Source organism: Eleutherodactylus coqui, chromosome 3 (genome assembly GCF_035609145.1).
Source record: "Eleutherodactylus coqui strain aEleCoq1 chromosome 3, aEleCoq1.hap1, whole genome shotgun sequence".
Lineage (NCBI taxonomy): Eukaryota > Metazoa > Chordata > Amphibia > Anura > Eleutherodactylidae > Eleutherodactylus > Eleutherodactylus coqui.
In genome coordinates this window covers 23,459,483-23,481,015 of record NC_089839.1, presented here as the reverse complement: position 1 = coordinate 23,481,015, position 21,533 = coordinate 23,459,483, and the positions used below count along the sequence as shown (strand labels likewise).

The 21,533-nt window shown below is 40.6% G+C and overlaps 1 protein-coding gene across 1 annotated transcript in view; it reads left to right on the top strand.

Moving 5' to 3' along the window:
- Positions 1-1,372: 1,372 nt before the first annotated feature.
- KCNK17 (potassium two pore domain channel subfamily K member 17) overlaps positions 1,373-21,533 on the top strand; it is a 58,567-nt gene continuing 38,406 nt past the window's right edge. Inside the window, exon 1 of the mRNA XM_066595305.1 lies at positions 1,373-1,661. Coding sequence (XP_066451402.1) covers positions 1,446-1,661 — 216 coding nt within the window. The 5' untranslated portion in view covers positions 1,373-1,445. The remainder of the gene's footprint in view (positions 1,662-21,533) is intronic.

Below are 21,533 nucleotides of genomic sequence, written 5' to 3'. Positions count from 1 at the left end.
ATACACATACTACTACCCCCAGTACTATGCACCCTACAGCCATCATACTACCACCCCCATCAGTGTATATACATGTCACTGCACCTATTACTGCCTATGGAGATACTACTACCCCCATCAGTGTATATACATGTCACTGCTCCTATCACTGCCTATGGAGATACTACTACCCCTATCAGAGTTTGTAAAGACTCCCCTACATCCACCATTACCATCTATTTTAACCCTTTTAACTCCATGAACTAATGAACCTCCCGAAAACTCTGATGCAAGTTCTCCAGGAACAGGGCACTTCGCAGACCACGCCCTCTTCCCAGGAGGCTCCTCCCCCCCGGGCTCGGACTCCAGAGCAGCTAGCGTGTATTATGGGTTGGCGGATGACAGGAGTCGTACAGCTGCCGGGTCTGTATGTGGAGGGGTCTCCGTATTAGGGTCAGTCTCTCTGTATGAGGCGGTGTCTCTCTGTGTATTAGGAGCAGTCTGCATGTGAAGAGTTGCCCCTGTCTCTATATTAGCAGCAGTCTCTCTGTATATCAGGGTTGTCTGTATATTAGTGCATCTCTCTATATAAGATGTTTGTAGACTTTTTACTTCGGAGCAGTCCCTGTATATTAGGAACATTGTATGCTTATTGCAAGCAGTCTCTGTTGCAGTCTGTATATTAGTTGCAGTCTGTATATTAGTTGCAGTCCGTATATTAGTTGCAGTCCGTATATTAGTTGCAGTCTGTATATTAGTCGCAGTCTGTATATTAGTTGCAGTCCGTATATTAGTTGCAGTCTGTATATTAGTCGCAGTCTGTATATTAGTTGCAGTCTGTATATTAGGAGCCATCTGTTTTATTTGAGGGATTCTCCGTGTTTATTGCACAGGCTCCCTATATTAGGCTCAGGATCTAATTGGCATCCTGTATATTAGAAGTCGGCTCTGTATATCAGGATCAGTGTCTGTATTCTAGGACAGGATCCATATGTTAGGTTCATTCTGCATATTAGGATCAACCTCTATATTAAGAGTAATTTCTGCTTATTAAGGTCAGTCTCTATATTTGGAGTAGTCCCTGTATATTAGGAGTAATATTTCTATATCTGGGGCATAATAAGGAGCAGTCTTTTTATCAGGAGCAGTCTCTATACTAGGAGCAGTCTGTTTATTAGGAGCAGTCTGTTTTTTAGGAGCAGTCTGTTTATTAGGAGCAGTCTGTTTATTAGGAGCAGTCTCTATACTAGGAGCAGTCTGTTTATTAGGAGCAGTCTGTTTATTAGGAGCAGTCTCTATACTAGGAGCAGTCTGTTTATTAGGAGAAGTCTCTATACTAGGAGCAGTCTGTTTATTAGGAGCAGTCTCTATACTAGGAGCAGTCTCTGTATTTTAGAGATATTAAGGTCAATTTCATGGAGGGTCTTTTCCCGGAGACTATACGCCCACAGTGACCTGGGACCATCATGCACTGCTGCAGTAAGTTGCGCCGCTGCCGTGTGCCAGTCACCCTGATCTTACTGGTCATCTACTTCTGTTACCTGGCGCTGGGGGCCACAGTCTTCTGGGCCCTGGAGAGCCCAGCTGAACACAACCTGAGCCTCAACTTCCAGCATGAGAAGTGGGAGCTGCTGCGGAACCTCACGTGTATGGACAACCAGACCCTGGAGAGGTTAATCGTGGTGAGTACCAGGCTTTCGGGATCAGGGGCCACTGTACAGGGGTCAGACGATTAACACTATACAGGGGTCAGGCCGATAATTAGACCAACTATGTATAGGGGTTAAACCGATTAGCACTATACAAGAGTTAGACCAACTAATACTATACAGGGGTCAGACCAGCTAACACTATATAGGGGTCAGGCCAACTAACACTACAGAGGGGTCAGGCCAACTAACACTATATAGGGGTCAGGCCAACTAACACTATATAGGGGTCAGGGCGACTAATACTAAATGGGACAGACCAATTGTCACTATACAGCAGTTGGACTCACTAATACTATAAAGTGAGGGTTGCACTATACAGGGGTCAGCCAAGTAACACTGTTCAGGGGTAAGCTCATTGGCTCACTGTCACTATACAGGGGTCATCACTAGAAATATGATGCACATTATATACATGTTTTTAGAGCAGTGAGATCTCTGCTGTTTTATGGTGATCCCCGTGGGTTGGATGGTGCCAGTGACTGGTGGTGGCGCTCTGGTGCCCTATGTTTGTCTTGTCTGTTTGTCCTCCTTAGTGATCTGGTGATGAGTGACAGTGGAATCATCTGCTGTGTACATGAGATCAGGAGAAAGTAAATGTAACGACTGCTGCCACCCAACACAAATACACTGAGGTCTACACTCAGGTCATCCTGAGAGTCTCGTGGCCTCCGACGGCTGCTCTTCATCTCTACATCATCTACAATGTGGTCTCTTCTCCCTTGTGCTCTGCGCGTCTCTGTGGTCTCTGCAGTCTGCTCTCCACTGAGCCTTTTGCTCCCCTACGGTCTCTGCTCCTCAGACATTCCTCCATAGGTTTTAGTCCTTCTTGGTCTCCCTACTGCACTTCTATATTGTTCACCCATCACATGTCTCCATCAGTCGTCTCCCTTCTTCATCCTTCAAGCATCGGTATTCCAGTCTATACTTATCTTCTGTTATCAGTGGTCTTCCATCATCATTGATCTTTGTCTATCCATATCAGCAGTCTTCTCTCATCATTTGCCAACCTTCATCTTCGGTCTTCTGTTAAACTCGGTCTTCAGTCAGCTTCAGTCTTCATTTATCATTAGACTTCTATTGTTGGTTTTTAATTATCATTGGCCTTTCCTCATCCTCGATCTTCTGTTGTTGGTCTTCCCTCACCTTTGGTATTCCCTGATCCTTGCTCTTCCCTCATGCTGAATTTTTCCTCATGGTATTCCTTCATCTTTGGTGTTCCCGAATTATCAGTCTTCTATCATGGGTATTCCCTAATCACTGGTCTTCTCTGTTCCTCTATTTTCCCTCATGCTTGGTCTTCCCTGTCTTCTATCGTTGGTGTTCCTTGATGATTGGTCTTCCCTGATCTTTGGTATCCCCCCATCCTCGCTTTTCTCTCATCATTACTCTTTTATTGTTGGTCTTCTCTCATCCTCTATTTTCCTTCATCTTTGGGCTTCCATTGTTAGTCTTGTCCTATCCTTGGTATTCACTCACCTACAGTCTTCCCTCATCATTGGTCCACCCTCATCTTCAGTCTTCCTTCAACCACAGTCGTCGGTCAGCCTCAGTTTTCCTTCATCATTGGACTTCTATTTTTTGTTTTCAATCATCATTGGTCTTCCCTCATCTTTGGTTTTCCATTGTTGGTCTTCTCTCATCATTGGTCATTGTGGGTCTTCCCTTATCCTTAAATTGACCTCATTATTCATCTTTCATTGTTGGTCTTCCTTCCCCTATACTATTCCCTCACATTTGGTCTTCCATCATCATTGGTCTTCCTTCGTCTTCAGTTTTCTCTTAATCACAATCTTCCCTCACTTTTGGTATTCCCTCATCATCAGTCTTCTATCATGGGTCTTCCCTGATCACTGCTCTTTTCTGTTCCTCTGTTTCCCTCATGATTCGTCTTCCATTGTTGGTCTTCCCTCATCATCGGTCTGTTATCATTGGTGTTCCCTGATCATTAGTCTTTTCTTATTCTCACTCTTCCATTGTTGGTCTTCCCTCATCCTTCATCTTCAGTCTTCTATTGTTGGTCTTCGCACATCCTTGGACGTTTTTGATCTTTGGGCTCCTATTGTTGGTCTTCCCTCACCTTCAGTCTTCCCTCGTCCTCTGTCTTAACTCATCCATGGTGTTCATTCATCTTTGGTCTTCCATTGTTGGTCATCTCTCATCCTAAGTCTTTCTCCATCCTTGGTCATCACTCATCCTCCATATTCACCCACCATTAGACTTGGCTCATCATCAGTCTCATACAATTAACCACTTGTCATTTTCCTTTTCTCATCAGTTTTCCTCTTTATCGATCTTCAGTCTTCATCCATCTTCACCATCAGATTTGCTCTCTTTATTTTTTTTGACTCTTCACTCCTATTTACTTTATTCTTCGTTATCACTTTACACACATTTTATCAAAACTCACTTTCTCATAGCGACCAGATTACAACTCTCATTTCTTGGAAATGGAAATTGAAAACAGCAACTTCACAGAGTGCCATGGACAGCGCCCCCACTTGGATGTTCTCGCATTCACTCTTCATTGATCCTCTGTATGTGTGGTCCAGGTTTATGTCTACTGACACAGACCTGTTTCAACCCTACACCTCTCAGCATGCAGTGATAGTCACTGAGAGTTGTAGGACCTGCCGATGGGGTGTTGTAGTTATTGGGGATGTGAAATGTTTGCCATAAAATAGTAATAATGAAAATCACTTCTTAATATAAACAGCGAGGTCAAAGTTCAGATGATATCTCCGTATCCGACTTGAAAGCACCAATTATACGACCCAATTACCGAGATATAAGACCATAAAAGAAAATACCCTGAGATCAAAGAGGAATCCAGCATCTTCGAAGACTCTGCAAACACTTCCTGTGTGACCTTTACAGATAAATGTCTGGAGTGTAATGAAAGCCATAGAAGGAGGAGGGGCTACAGGATACAATGTGCAGAACATACCTGGTGTGAAGCTCTAACCAAGGCTGAACCAGGACTGCAATACCCATGGGGGCCTCCCGACATTGTACGGGTAGCAAATGATGGTGAGGAAAAGAATAGGGCCAGTCGCATTTAAGCATTCCCAATCCACTATTCAAAAAGAAAATAAGATGCTGTCAAAGGTGCCTGATTGTGGCTTACTCCCCCCTTCCCACTCATGCATGCTCAACCACATTGCATTCTTGTACATAGGGGGCAGTATTATAGTAGTTATATTCTTGTACATAGGGGGCAGTATTATAGTAGTTATCTTCTTGTACATAGGAGCAGTATTATAGTAGTTATATTCTTGTACATAGAAGGCAGTATTATAGTAGTTATATTCTTGTACATAGGGGGCAGTATTATAGTAGTTATATTCTTGTACATAGAAGGCAGTATTATAGTAGTTATATTCTTGTACATAGGGGGCAGTATTATAGTAGCTATATTCTTGAACATAGGGGGCAGTATTATAGTAGTTATATTCTTCTACATAGGGGCAGTATTATAGTAGTTATATTCTTGTACATAGGAGGCAGTATTATAGTAGTTATATTCTTGTACATAGGGGGCAGTATTATAGTAGTTATATTCTTGTACATAGGGGCAGTATTATAGTAGTTATATTCTTGTACATAGGGGCAGTATTATAGTAGTTATATTCTTGTACATAGGAGGCAGTATTATAGTAGTTATATTCTTGTACATAGGGGGGCAGTATTATAGTAGTTATATTCTTGTACATAGGGGGCAGTATTATAGTAGTTATATTCTTGTACATAGGGGGCAGTATTATAGTAGTTATATTCTTGTACATAGGAGGCAGTATTATAGTAGTTATATTCTTGTACATAGAGGGCAGTATTATAGTAGTTATATTCTTGTACATAGGGGGCAGTATTATAGTAGTTATATACTTCTACATATAGGGCAGTATTATAGTAGTTATATTCTTGTACATAGGGGGCAGTATTATAGTAGTTATATACTTGTACATAGGGGGCAGTATTATAGTAGTTATATTCTTGTACATGGGGGGCAGTATTATAGTAGTTATATTCTTGTACATTGGGGGCAGCATTATAGTAGTAATATTCTTGTACATAGGGGGGCAGTATTATAGTAGTTATATTCTTGTACATACGAGCAGTATTATAGTAGTTATATTCTTGTACATAGGAGCAGTATTATAGTAGTTATATTCTTGTACTTAGGGGGTCAGTATTATAGTAGTTATATTCTTGTACATATAGGGCAGTATTATAGTAGTTATATTCTTGTACATAGGGGGCAGTATTATAGTAGTTATATGCTTGTACATAGGGGGCAGTATTATAGTAGTAATATGCTTGTACATAGGGGGCAGTATTATAGTAGTTATATTCTTGTACATAGTGGGCAGTATTATAGTAGTTATATTCTTGTACATAGGGGGCAGTATTTTACTAGTTATATTCTTGTACATAGGGGGCAGTATTATAGTAGTTATATTCTTGTACATTGGGGGCAGTATTATTGTAGTTATATTCTTCTACATAGGGGCAGTATTATACTAGTTATATTCTTGTACATAGGGGGCAGTATTATAGTAGTTATATTCTTGTACATGGGGAGTAGTATTATAGTAGTTATATTCTTGTACATAGGGAGCAGTATTATAGTAGTTATATCCTTGTACATATGGAGCAGTATTATAGTAGTTATATTCTTGTACATAGGGGAGCAGGATTATAGTAGTTATATACTTGTACATAGGAGCAGTATTATAGTAGTTATAATCTTGTACATAGGGGGCAGTATTATAGTAGTTATATTCTTGTACATAGGGGGCAGTATTATAGTAGTTATATTCTTGTACATAGGAGCAGTATTATAGTAGTTATATTCTTGTACATATGGAGCAGTATTGTAGTAGTTATATTCTTGTACATAGGGGGCAGTATTATAGTAGTTATATTCTTGTACATACGGAGCAGTATTATAGTAGTTATATTCTTGTACATACGGAGCAGTATTATAGTAGTTATATTCTTGTACATAGGGGGCAGTATTACAGTAGTTATATTCTTGTACATAGGGGGGCAGTATTATGATAGTTATATTCTTGTACATACGAGCAGTATTATTGTAGTTATATTCTTGTACATAGGGAGCCGTATTATAGTAGTTATATTCTTTTACATAGGAGGCAGTATTATAGTAGTTATATTCTTGTACATAGAGGGCAGTATTATAGTAGTTATATTCTTGTACATAGGGAGCAGTATTATAGTAGTTATATTCTTGTACAGCGGGAGGCGGTATTATAGTAAATATATTCTTGTACATAGGGGCCGTATTATAGTAGTTATATTCTTGTACATAAGGGCAGTATTATAGTAGTTATATTCTTGTACATAGGGAGCAGTATTATAGTAGTTATATTCTTGTACAGCGGGAGGCGGTATTATAGTAAATATATTCTTGTACATGGGGGCCGTATTATAGTAGTTATATTCTTGTACATAAGGGCAGTATTATAGTAGTTATATTCTTGTACATAGGGGGCAATATTATAGTAGTTATATTCTTGCACATAGGGGCAGTATTATAGTAGTTATATTCTTGTACATAGGGGGCAGTATTATAGTAGTTATATTCTTGTACATAGGGGGCAGTATTATAGTAGTTATATTCTTGTACATCGGGGGCAGTATTATAGTAGTTATATTCTTGTACATAGAGGCAGTATTATAGTAGTTATACTCTTGTACATAGGAGGCAGTATTATAGTAGTTATATTCTTGTACATAGGAGCAGTATTATTGTAGTTATATTCTTGTACATAGGGGGCAGTATTATGGTAGTTATATTCTTGTACATAGGAGGCAGTATTATAGTAGTTATATTCTTGTACATAGGAGCAGTATTATTGTAGTTATATTCTTGTACATAGGGGGCAGTATTATAGTAGTTATATTCTTGTACATAAGGGGCAGTATTATAGTAGTTATATTCTTGTACATAGAGGCAGTATTATAGTAGTTATATTCTTGTACATAGGAGCAGTATTATTGTAGTTATATTCTTGTACATAGGGGGCAGTATTATAGTAGTTATATTCTTGTACATAGGGAGCAGTATTATAGTAGTTATATTCTTGTACATAGGGGGCAGTATTATAGTAGTTGTATTCTTGTTATAGGGGGCAGTACTATAGTAGTTATATTCTTGTACATAGGAGCAGTACTATAGTAGTTATATTTTTGTACATAGGGGGCAGTATTATAGTAGTTATATTCTTGTACATCGGGGGGCAGTATTAGAGTAGTTATACTCTTGTGCATAGGGGGCAGTATTTTAGTAGTTATATTCTTGTACATAGGGGGCAGTATTATAGTAGTTATATCCTTGTACATAGGGGGCAGTATTATAGTAGTTATATTCTTGTACATAGGGGGCAGTATTATGGTAGTTATATTCTTGTACATAGGGGGCAGTAATATACTAGTTGTATTCTTGTACATAGGAGCAGTAGTATTGTAGTTATATTCTTGTACATAGGAGCAGTATTATAGTAGTTATATTTTTGTACATAGGAGGCAGTATTATACTAGTTATATTCTTGTACATAGGAGCAGTAGTATTGTAGTTATATTCTTGTACATAGGAGCAGTATTATAGTAGTTATTTTCTTGTACATAGGAGGCAGTATTATAGTAGTTATATTCTTGTACATAGGGGGCAGTATTATAGTAGTTATATCCTTGTACATATGGAGCAGTATTATAGTAGTTATATTCTTGTACATAGGGGAGCAGGATTATAGTAGTTATATACTTGTACATAGGAGCAGTATTATTGTAGTTATATTCTTGTACATAGAGGCAGTATTATAGTAGTTATACTCTTGTACATAGGAGGCAGTATTATAGTAGTTATATTCTTGTACATAGAGGCAGTATTATAGTAGTTATACTCTTGTACATAGGAGGCAGTATTATAGTAGTTATATTCTTGTACATAGGAGCAGTATTATTGTAGTTATCTTCTTGTACATAGGGGGCAGTATTATGGTAGTTATATTCTTGTACATAGGAGGCAGTATTATAGTAGTTATATTCTTGTACATAGGAGCAGTAGTATTGTAGTTATATTCTTGTACATAGGGGGCAGTATTATAGTAGTTATATTCTTGTACATAAGGGGCAGTATTATAGTAGTTATATTCTTGTACATAGAGGCAGTATTATAGTAGTTATATTCTTGTACATAGGAGCAGTATTATTGTAGTTATATTCTTGTACATAGGGGGCAGTATTATAGTAGTTATATTCTTGTACATAGGGAGCAGTATTATAGTAGTTATATTCTTGTACATAGGGGGCAGTATTATAGTAGTTGTATTCTTGTTATAGGGGGCAGTACTATAGTAGTTATATTCTTGTACATAGGAGCAGTACTATAGTAGTTATATTCTTGTACATAGGAGCAGTATTATAGTAGTTATATTCTTGTACATATGGAGCAGTATTGTAGTAGTTATATTCTTGTACATAGGGGGCAGTATTATAGTAGTTATATTCTTGTACATACGGAGCAGTATTACAGTAGTTATATTCTTGTACATACGGAGCAGTATTACAGTAGTTATATTCTTGTACATACGGAGCAGTATTATAGTAGTTATATTCTTGTACACAGGGGGCAGTATTATAGTAGTTATATTCTTGTACATAGGGGGCAGTATTATAGTAGTTATATTCTTGTACATAGGGGGCAGTATTATAGTAGTTATATTCTTGTACATAGGGGGCAGTATTATAGTACTTATATTCTTGTACATAGGGGGCAGTATTATAGTAGTTATATTCTTGTACACAGGCGGCAGTATTATAGTAGTTATATTCTTGTACACAGGCGGCAGTATTATAGTAGTTATATTCTTGTACATAGGGCGCAGTTTTATTGTAGTTATATTCTTGTACATAAGGGGCAGTATTATGATAGTTATATTCTTGTAGATAGGAGTAGTATTATTGTAGTTATATTCTTGTACATAGGGAGCCGTATTATAGTAGTTATATTCTTTTACATAGAGGGCAGTATTATAGTAGTTATATTCTTGTACATAGGGGGCAGTATTATAGTAGTTATATTCTTGTACATAGAGGGCAGTATTATAGTAGTTATATTCTTGTACAGCGGGAGGCGGTATTATAGTAAATATATTCTTGTACATAGGGGCCGTATTATAGTAGTTATATTCTTGTACATAAGGGCAGTATTATAGTAGTTATATTCTTGTACATAGGGGGCAATATTATAGTAGTTATATTCTTGTACATAGGGGCAGTATTATAGTAGTTATATTCTTGTACATAGGGGGCAGTATTATAGTAGTTATATTCTTGTACATAGGGGGCAGTATTATAGTAGTTATATTCTTGTACATAGGGGGCAGTATTATAGTAGTTATATTCTTGTACATAGGGGGCAGTATTATAGTAGTTATATTCTTGTACATAGGGGGCAGTATTATAGTAGTTATATTCTTGTACATAGGGGGGCAGTATTATAGTAATTATATTCTTGTACATAGGGACAGTATTATAGTAGTTATATTCTTGTACATCGGGGGCTGTATTATAGTAGTTATATTCTTGTACATAGAGGCAGTATTATAGTAGTTATACTCTTGTATATAGGAGCAGTATTATAGTAGTTATATTCTTGTACATAGGGGGCAGTATTAGAGTAGTTATATTCTTGTACATCGGGGGCAGTATTATAGTAGTTATATTCTTGTACATAGAGGCAGTATTATAGTAGTTATACTCTTGTACATAGGAGGCAGTATTATAGTAGTTATATTCTTGTACATAGGGGGCAGTATTATAGTAGTTATATTCTTGTACATCGGGGGCAGTATTATAGTAGTTATATTCTTGTACATAGAGGCAGTATTATAGTAGTTATCCCCTTATACATAGGAGGCAGTATTATAGTAGTTATATTCTTGTACATAGGAGCAGTATTATTGTAGTTATATTCTTGTACATAGGGGGCAGTATTATAGTAGTTATATTCTTGTACATTGGCAGCAGTATTATTGTAGTTATATTCTTGTACATAGGGAGCAGTATTATAGTAGTTATATTCTTGTACATAGGAGGCAGTATTATAGTAGTTATATTCTTGTACATAAGGGGCAGTATTATAGTAGTTATATTCTTGTACATAGAGGCAGTATTATGGTAGTTATATTCTTGTACATAGAGGCAGTATTATAGTAGTTATATTCTTGTACATGGAAGGCTGTATTATAGTAGTTATATTCTTGTACATGGAAGGCTATATTATAGTAGTTATATTCTTATACATAGGAGGCAGTATTATAGTAGTTATATTCTTGTACATAGGGGGTAGTATTATAGTAGTTATATTCTTGTACATAGGGGGCAGTATTATAGTAGTTATATTCTTGTACATAGGGGGCAGTATTATAGTAGTTATATTCTTGTACATAGGAGCAGTATTATAGTAGTTATATTCTTGTACATAGGAGCAGTATTATTGTAGTTATATTCTTGTACATAGGAACAGTATTATAGTAGTTATATTCTTGTACATAGGGGGCAGTATTATAGTAGTTATATTCTTGTACATAGGAGCAGTATTATAGTAGTTGTATTCTTGTTATAGGGGGCAGTATTATAGTAATTATATTCTTGTACATCGGGGGGCAGTATTATAGTAGTTATACTCTTGTACATGGAAGGCTGTATTATAGTAGTTATATTCTTGTACATGGAAGGCTATATTATAGTAGTTATATTCTTGTACATAGGGCGCAGTTTTATTGTAGTTATATTCTTGTACATAGGGCGCAGTTTTATTGTAGTTATATTCTTGTACATAGGGGGGCAGTATTATGATAGTTATATTCTTGTACATACGAGCAGTATTATTGTAGTTATATTCTTGTACATAGGGAGCCGTATTATAGTAGTTATATTCTTTTACATAGGAGGCAGTATTATAGTAGTTATATTCTTGTACATAGAGGGCAGTATTATAGTAGTTATATTCTTGTACATAGGGAGCAGTATTATAGTAGTTATATTCTTGTACATAGGAGCAGTATTATAGTAGTTGTATTCTTGTTATAGGGGGCAGTATTATAGTAATTATATTCTTGTACATCGGGGGGCAGTATTATAGTAGTTATACTCTTGTGCATAGGGGGCAGTATTATAGTAGTTATATTCTTGTACATAGGGGGCAGTATTATAGTAGTTATATTCTTGTACATATAGTACAGTATTATAGTAGTAATATTCTTGTACATAGGGGGCAGTATTATAGTAGTTATGTAGTTGTACACAGGGGGCAGTATTATAATAGTTATATACTTGTATATAGGGGGCAGTTTTATAGTAGTTATATTCTTGTACATGGGGAGCAGTATTATAGTAGTTATATTCTTGTACATAGGAGGCAGTATTATAGGAGTTATATTCTTGTACATAGGGGGCAGTATTATAGTAGTTATATTCTTGTACATATAGGACAGTATTATAGTAGTTATATTCTTGTACATAGGGGGCAGTATTATAGTAGTTATATTCTTGTACATATAGGACAGTATTATAGTAGTAATATTCTTGTACATAGGGGGCAGTATTATAGTAGTTATATAGTTGTACACAGGGGGCAGTATTATAATAGTTATATACTTGTATATAGGGGGCAGTTTTATAGTAGTTATATTCTTGTACATGTGGAGCAGTATTATAGTAGTTATATTCTTGTACATAGGAGGCAGTATTATAGGAGTTATATTCTTGTACATAGGGGGCAGTATTATAGTAGTTATATTCTTGTACATATAGGACAGTATTATAGTAGTTATATTCTTGTACATAGGGGGCAGTATTATAGTAGTTATATTCTTGTACATATAGGACAGTATTATAGTAGTTATATTCTTGTACATAGGGGGCAGTATTATAGTAGTTATATAGTTGTACACAGGGGGCAGTATTATAATAGTTGTATACTTGTATACAGGGGGCAGTTTTATAGTAGTTGTATTCTAGTAAATAGGGCGCTGTATGCTAGTGTTTTTACTTTATTACAGTTGCCCTTTCAATGTAGTGGTCCTAACACCCAGTGCTGCCGGCACTAAGCCTTTGTAGCTTTTACTGTGGTAGAATTTCCCACCACAATTCTGCTATCTTTAATTGACTTTTTACCTGAGGATGTTATAGGTAAAATCATATGTTCCGAGGAGAACCTTCTGCAGCAGATTATTATAGGGAACGTTGGACATGGTGTATTTGGGTGGAGCTGACCTTCACGCTCTCTCACAGTAGCTGATCCATCTCCTGAAGGATTATTTGCTCAGAGACAGATCTTGTCATCGCTGCTGTAGATTCTTTGGGCGGCCCCCTGTATTTGTATATTCTCTCAGGTGATTTACTTTTCCTTGGATTCCTTCCTCTGATTAGAGCAAGATTCTGATTTAATAGAGCAGAAAGGAAACACACAATCCTGAGAAGTTCAGAAGCAGGAAGCGGAGTCTTCCTCTTATCCCTTATGTATATCGTACTTTGGATTTCAGTTACAAAAAAGGTGGTCAGTAAGAGCCTTTTAAAGGGGAACTCAAGTTTTCGACTTTCTAGAAGGGCAGCATATTACTTGCATTATTGGCCCCTCCCTCCTCGTCGTATACCACTATTATGCCTCATACTCGAGTTACGCCTAGAGCAGACTTCAAATTTCTGCTGCTTTTCTGCAAACTCTCAAGATACAATGACAATCGGCAAATTCATTCTTCATTCAGAATATACCCAGTTGTAATGCATTGTGGAAAGCATCATGTTTACTCCCAGAGGAGCATGCACGGCCGTATAAGTCTCCTCACACATTCTAGGTGCTCTCCTTAAGGAGAAATTATACCCTTTCTGACCCACATCTATAGGCCTCTCACTAGCCAAGCCAGGGACCCGCTGCACACAGATGAGGGGCAATCACACCAAAAAAGCTGACTGTGCATGATTATTTTGGTTTTGGCTCACAATTCCCAGTAATTATTATGAGGCTTGTTTAAATAGTCTAACTGTCACATCTGTGTGGAACATGAGCACCACGCTCAGCACGGACGCAGAGTGACATTCACATTACTGCAGTTGCAATACTATGCACTGCAGAACAGTACATACTGCATCAGAAATCTGAAAGCCCATGTGGCACAAGAGTACCACGCTCAGCACGGCGCAGGATAACGTACACACTGCGGGAACATAGGAAAACACCACACTATGCAGATCAGTAGCACCACTCCAGGGGGAGAGCAAGTCTAGCCCTAACCTAGCAGGGAAGTGACGGGTCCCTGTCTAAAATCGGAGTCATCGCCTTGATAAAGGCGGCCGCACTGTCTTTTTCCTGGGCCCTGATTGTCCCTATAGGAACCCCTGGAGAGATGAACTGACCCCACCAAGCAAAAACAATAAGGGAAACCAAAATACAACTGATAGCAAACAACAGCACTTATCTGTATTCGTAGCAATTCACCTAGCCTAGAGAAACACCAAACTCCAGTCTTTCCTCTAGGGAACTGAATAAGCAGTAGTGAGCAGAAGGGAGGGGTAAGAATATAAAGCTCTACACACCTGAGGACTGACAGAGCAATTAGAGAACCACACCCCCAACCTTCTCCCAGGAATGACTAATAGTCAGCATGAACCATGCCGCATAGTGAGACAGCAACCAGCAGTTTCTGCACATAGTGCATTAATCCTTGACCTGCATAACAAGAAAACAGGTCTTGGCCTGCGTCGAGGCCACCATGCGAGGACGCTGTGGCGACCGACAACCTGCGACACTGACATTGACTTGCAGGAATGCTGTCTTCCAGTAGGTGGCGCTGCAGAGGTATTGTTCCATCTTCCCATTTGCATATTTTACAGATGAGTATGGATGGCCTTTTAAGTCTCCTCACACACCTTCTAGGTGCTCTCCTTAAGGAGAAGCGATACCCTTCCTGACCCATTTTTTACTCCTTACACTGTGCAGTATAGTAACAGTTTGTAAGGCTGATGAAAGACATTTGCCCATCCAGTTCAAGATATGTGAGATTCAGTGACTGATCCATTCTGGGAATTATTTCCTCATAGAAGTTGATCAGATTGGTTTGAAAGGATCGATGTCTCACCAACCTGTGCTGATATGGAGTTGAGATACAGCCGGGTCCACTGAAAGTAATGGTCTGCCGGAAAGGCCTGCATTGATTTTTGTGGAACGGCGTAAAATATAAGCCCTTCCCTGAAAAGCATCCCAAAAATGTGTAAAAAATAAAAAAAATCTATACTCACCTCTCTGCAGCTGCCGGGCTCAGCCGCATCCAGCCGGCTCTTCTCCTGCACTGCTATGAGGAGCTTTCAGCAGGTGGGAATTTAAAATCCCTGCCTGCTGAAAGGGCTGCCTCTAATTGGCTAAGTGCAGGGACCAATCAGAGACAGCTCTCAGCTGTCATTCAATTGCCTCTGATTGGTCACAGTGCTCAGCCAATCAGAGACAGCACTTTCAGCAGGCGGGGATTTTAAATTTAAAGTGACCCTCCAGCCCTAGAGAAACAAAGATGACCGAACTGCTTCTCTGACCACCTGATGCGCACTGTGCATAGTATGTATCGGTAGTCTTAGACAGTACATGCTGCTCTGATTGGCCAGCACTGATCATGTGGACAGCACTGGTTAATCAGAGCAGGTGTAGCGCCTTAGACTAATGATGCGTAGTATGCATCAGGTAGTCAGAGAAGCTGGTGCAGTCATCCTTGTTTCTCCTGACCCAGAGGGTTGCTTTGTGTGCAAAAGAGACATTGATCTAGTTGGGTCCTGCACTAATGTGGAGAGAGAATTATCTACCCCCATTTCCATTACTTATCCTCAGGTCACTGTCTACACTGTCTTCCCCTCTATCTCTCTGGTTGCCCTCCCCAATCCCTAGTTGAAACACTCCTCCGACTTTCAAACCATCTTCTGCCCCAGCACAGCTGCCTCCTCCCCATTGAGATACAGCCCATTCCTATGGTGGAGTCTGAAGCCAACAGCAAAGTCAGCTCAGTTCTCCAGGAACCCAAACCCTTCCTACCTACACCAACGCTGGAGCCACTTGTTCACCTCCCTAATCTTCGGTTGCCTTTCTGGTGTAGCACGAGGCACAGGTAGTACTTTAGAAAATACTACTTTTGAGGTTCTTGTCCTAAGATTACATCCTAGTTCCTGTTTTTAAGGACCTTCCACCTACCTCTAACTTTTTCATTGGTGCCAAAGTAGTGCCATGACCGCTGGATCCTTCCAGAAATCTGTCAACCCGATCCTCGATGTGTCGAACTCGAGTGCCAGGAAGACAACACACTAACGATCCTGGTCTTTGTTCTCCCTCTTACTGGAGCAGACATCCCCTGGTGGTCAGAGGGCACGCCATGCTGCAGTAATGCTAACCCTGTAACGGCATCCCCCTCATCTGCCAACTTTGCAAACTTGTTGGGGTGTGCCAGTTCAGGACCAGCCTCCAAGGATCTCTTCCCTCTACTTCTCGCAACTGTCACCCAGCTAGCTGCCTGCTCATCCTGCTCTTCCAAACTACCATCCACCTCTACATCTACCCCAGCGAGTGCTTAGAGAGCAACAAACCCCTTTCCATGGTGCCAATGGATCTCAGTGTTACAAGCTCCTCCATTTAGATCCAGGGTCTGGGCTTCCAAATGCGCAACACGTTCACATACAGCAGTATGCCCCCTCGACCGGCTGATCAGGGACTGCATACCTGGCACAAGACATACAGTGGACTACATTGTCCATCATGGGGCACACAAAGTAGATGGTGCAAGTGAAAAATCACAGAGATAAACAATGAATAAATATAAGTGACTGCCGTCTAAAGTCCCTGAATCTGAAGTCACACACTTAAAACACAACACACTTTAGAACACAGCACACACTCCTACACTCGCACACTCGCACACTCGCACGCTCACACGCTCACACACTCACACGCTCGCTTTTTTTTTTTGTGCTAAGAAATCTCTTAGCCGCAGTAACTCCTGCAAAACAATCCTCAGTTTGGAAAGGGAAAGAAGTAGAAAGCACATATAATATAATCAATTAGAATGATTGGAGCTGGGATGTTACAGAATGAGATGTGACCTCAGTATAAGGCAGGATATAACAGCAGAATACTGAATGCAGCTCTGAATCTAACTAGAGCACAATATGTGATGTAAGAGCAGGTTTATGAGCGCAGCTCTGGAGGAAAAGACCTGATAGAATTTACTAGAATCATTATAGGTTACAGGTATGTACACTGAATGATAATTCCGATTCCTGCTGGATACAGGAATGCGATCGATGTATCGCCCAGGGTAAGAGGGCTGTAGGAGGTCCTGTACATGTTGGTTGCTATGTAACCGTGTGATACAATGTAACAATGCGGCTGCTGTTATGCAGGATCTGACTGATACATTGTTTCTATGTTTACACAATGCAAATAATTGATACACAGTTATTATGTCACATAGATCCTATCAGCCTGAAATAATGGCATCCCCTCCCCCACGGCGCAGCCCGCCAACGCAATGAGAGAAACACTGCTTCAGAATGACTAGAAATATTTTATAATTTGCATCATTGCTTGGAATATAGACCTGAACTGCTGCAGAACCTCTTTTGGAAAAATAAGTTGACGGAAAGTTTCCTATAATAGAAGGCTTTGCAAAGGAGTGGGTTAAAGGGTTCTGCAGCAGCTGAGGTGTGTATTAGGATGTTCTGCAGCAGCTAAGGGGCATGTGATGAAGTTCTCCAGAAGCTGATGTGTGTACTACGAGGTTTAGCAACAGCCGAGGTGTGTACTAATATGCTCTGCAGCAGCTGATGGATGTACTGTGCAGTTTCGGTGCAGTTGAGGTGTGTATGTCAATGGTTTTCAGAAGCTGAGGTGCTTATTATGATGTTCCACAGCAGCTGAGGTGTGTAATATAAAGTTCTGAAACAAGTGAGGTGTGTATTTTAATGTTTTTCAGAAGCTGACGTGCGTACTATGATGTTCTGCAGCAGCTGAGTTGTGTATTATGATGTTCCGCAGCAGCTGAGGTGTGTATTAGGATGTTCTGCAGCAGCTGAGGTGCATATTATGATGTTCTGCAGCACCTGAGGTGTGTATTGTAATGTTTTTTAGAAGCTGACGTGCGTACTATGATGTTCTGCAGCAGCTGAGCTGTGTATTATGATGTTCCGCAGCAGCTGAGGTGTGTATTAGGATGTTCTGCAGCAGCTGAGGTGTATATTATGATGTTCCGCAGCAGCTGCGGTGTGTATTGTAATGTTTTTCAGAAACTGATGTGCGTACTATGATGTTCGGCAGTAGTTTGAAGTTAATAACAATGTTCAGCAGCAGCTGAGGTGTGTATTATGAGGTTCCGCAGAGGTTGACGTGTATATTATGAGGTTCTGCAGAGGCTGAGGTGTGTATTATGAGGTTCCGCAGAGTCTGAGGTGTGTATTATGAGGTTCTGTAAATGCTGAGGTGTGTATTATGAGGTTCCGAAGAGGCTGAGGTGTGTATTATGAGGTACCGCAGCAGCTGAGTTGTGTATTATGAGGTTCCGCAGAGTCTGAGGTGTGTATTATGAGGTTCTGCAGCAGTTGAGGTGTGTATTATGAGGTTCTGCAGAGGCTGACGTGTGTATACTGAGGTTCTGCAGGGGCCGAGGTGTGTAAATTTGATGCTTAGCAGCAGCTGAGTTGTATATTATGATGTTCTGCAGCATTTGAGGTGTGTATTATAAGGTTCTGCAGCAGCTGAAGTCTGTATTATGAAGTTCCGCAGCAGCTGAGTTGTATATTATGATGTTCTTCAGCAATTGAGGTGTGTATTATGAGGTTCTGCCGAGGCTGAGGTGTATATTATGATGTTCCACAGCAGCTGATGTGTGTATTATGCTGGTCTGCCTTTTTGTGACTTTTTGCCGTTTTTTGTCGGCCTCTGGCACTTTTGTATATATGTGAGCAGGCAGGGCAGCATGTGGTTGTGGTACCAGTCCCGTCAGGTGGAGTATAACATATACCACAAACCGGCGTAGGATTCAGTCTGGCACAAGGAGGTGAAACACCGGATGCGACAAACCTATTAAGACACTTGTGCCCCTTAGTACATTCACAGCACTGACTCCCATGAATACTTTATTTAGACCGACGCAAAAAACACCAGTGTAAGTAAATGCCCCCTGTTATCTGCAGACACTAGGCCTCCTTCCCACGAGCGTGACGGGCTCCGCCACATAATATTACGCAGTGAAGCCCGTCACGGCGCCCCCCAGAGCCCCTATACTTACCTGCGGGAGATAGCATGAAAACGCTTCCCCGCCCACCGCCGCCGCGTCACCGCCCGTCACCGCCCACCGCCGCCGCGTCACCGGCCGTGTCACGTGCGCGGCCGGCCGTGTCACGTGACGTGGCCGGCCGCGTCATATGGCGTCATATGACGCGCGGCGGTGGGCGGGAAAGCGTTTTTTCACGCTATCTCCCGCTGGTTACAGCGGGAGATAGCGTGAACGGACGGCTTCCATTGACTGCAATGGAAGCCGTCAGCGCGTACAGCCCGTCCTCACCCGCAGAAAATAGAGCATGCTGCGGGTGAGGACGGGAGAAATCGCGGTGCGTAATTCCGCGGTGGAATTCCGCATCGTGAGCATTGTGCTATTAGGTTCAATAGAACCTAATAGCAGGGGGCAACGCAGCGGATTTTTGCCGCGAATTTACGCGGCGTAAATCTGTTCGTGGGAAGGAGGCCTATGATTCCTGGTATAATAAAGCTACTTATATGGAATGTGTCAGCGCCACCTGGTGGCAATATTCTGATACTGCATTGAATTATAATTTTCCTTTGAGCTGATATAGTGATTTCCCTCCAGAATAATTATATATAAAGCTAAAAGCGGCCGTAAAAATGCACTAACAAATAAGCAGCAATGTGTAAAATACAGTAAAACAAAAAGCACTATTTTCAACTTATTGACCCTGCCCCGTGCCCACTCCACCATCCCTGCCAATCCCCGTACAATTTGTATGCTGGTTGTGTACGATGAAATAACGTTTGAAAACCCACTAAATGCTATATATTATATTAAAGGAGTTGTCCGGTTGTAAACTATTCATGGCGAATCTTCAGAATAGGTCACCACGAGTAGATTGGTGGGGTCTCTCGCCCAGAACCCCTACTGACCGTCTCGACTCATTCACTGAGCTGATTTCTACAGGAAGCAGACAGCTCTGTTCCAACTTTAGTGGCCAGGCTTGGTATTACAGACCAAGTTCTCATTCATGTCAACTGAAGCTGCGCCTGTAATACCAAACCTGGCCACTGCAATGGGAACGGAGCTGTCTACTTCCTGTAGAAATCAGCTCAGTGCACAAGCACACTGGCCCAGCTAACAGAGGATCAGCTTGGGTCCCTGACAAAAAAAGCCCTTCTAATCCACTACTGAGGTTTCTCCTGAGGATGAGCCGTCAACACTAGAACTTGGCTGTTTTTTTAAAAACTGGAACATGACCTATTTTTTTTTCAATTTTTGAGTCCATATTTGCATTTCTTAGTATTTTTTTCGATTCAGCAAATACGGATCAAACAGTGATGAAAGTACTGATGACGTACGCTTGCATTTCTGTCTATTTTTGTGCGCATTGGCACTCAAGGCTCAATAGGAGTCTATGGGGTGCGCAAATCTGTACCCATCTACATGAAATTGTGTGCGTAACCGTGTCATTTCGCAGTGTTAATTGCTAACAGCGGCCGTTAATTAGGCTGCTGAGCCGGTTCAAAACCGACGCGGAAATGTGAACGGACTGCCAGCGGAAAAAGGATACTTACCTGCGCAGAAATGCTCGCGAGACGATGTGATCAGGCTCTGTTCAGAGCGCAATTTTGTCACACAAGTGACATCACGCAGGTTGCTAGAGATGCTCGTGATGCGCAAGATTTTGAAGCCCATGTTTCCCTATGGAGCTTCCAGCTTTTACAGTAGGAAATCCTATTGTAAATGGCCTAAACTAAGCCCTAGCTGCAGGGAAAAGAACCAAAACTACATATACATCACCTACGAAGCGCTGTCCGGCTCCGTTGTGTCGCTCCCCAGCACTGGTCTTCAGGCATCTCTTCTGGCCAGGGATTGGAAAATTCCCACCTACAGGAAGCGCTGCCTCTGATTGGCTGAGGGCCACAGCTCAGCTAATCAGAGCCAGCACTCAATGAACCAATCACAGACATTTAATGAATGCAGCGCTCGCCCCTCCCCCCCCCCCCCCCCCGAAAATCATCGAACGTGGTGCTACAAAGTCGCAATATCGCCGAAGCTCCCTGTGTTTACTGCGAATTCCATTCTTTTGTGCGCACATTAATTACATACTTCTTTGATTTTCTGCATACATACACACTAAATTTGCATATTCACAGCATATTTATTAGATCCCATTGCCTTTAATTGGTTATTGCGGTCCGTAATACGGGCAGCACAAAGTGTGATAGAAAGTTGCAAAACTTCAGTAATACAGGAATTGAACTTTATTTTCATATCCCCATAAACGGCGCGGTCAGCGGTCAGCGGTCAGTTTGCTGTTCCGAGACGTGACTGACGTAACTGTTGTAGCTTCAGAGCAAAACATCAGCAATGATGACAGATGAGCCTAATAATAAAAGCGATCAACCGTAAAATCACAAATAAACAGTAACAGAAGCTGCGGCCCCATGAAACTCCTCCACTGCCTTATAACATTATACCTCCTGACCACGGACCCTTTAACCCCTCGCTGGCAGGAACACATATCACGTAAAGTAAA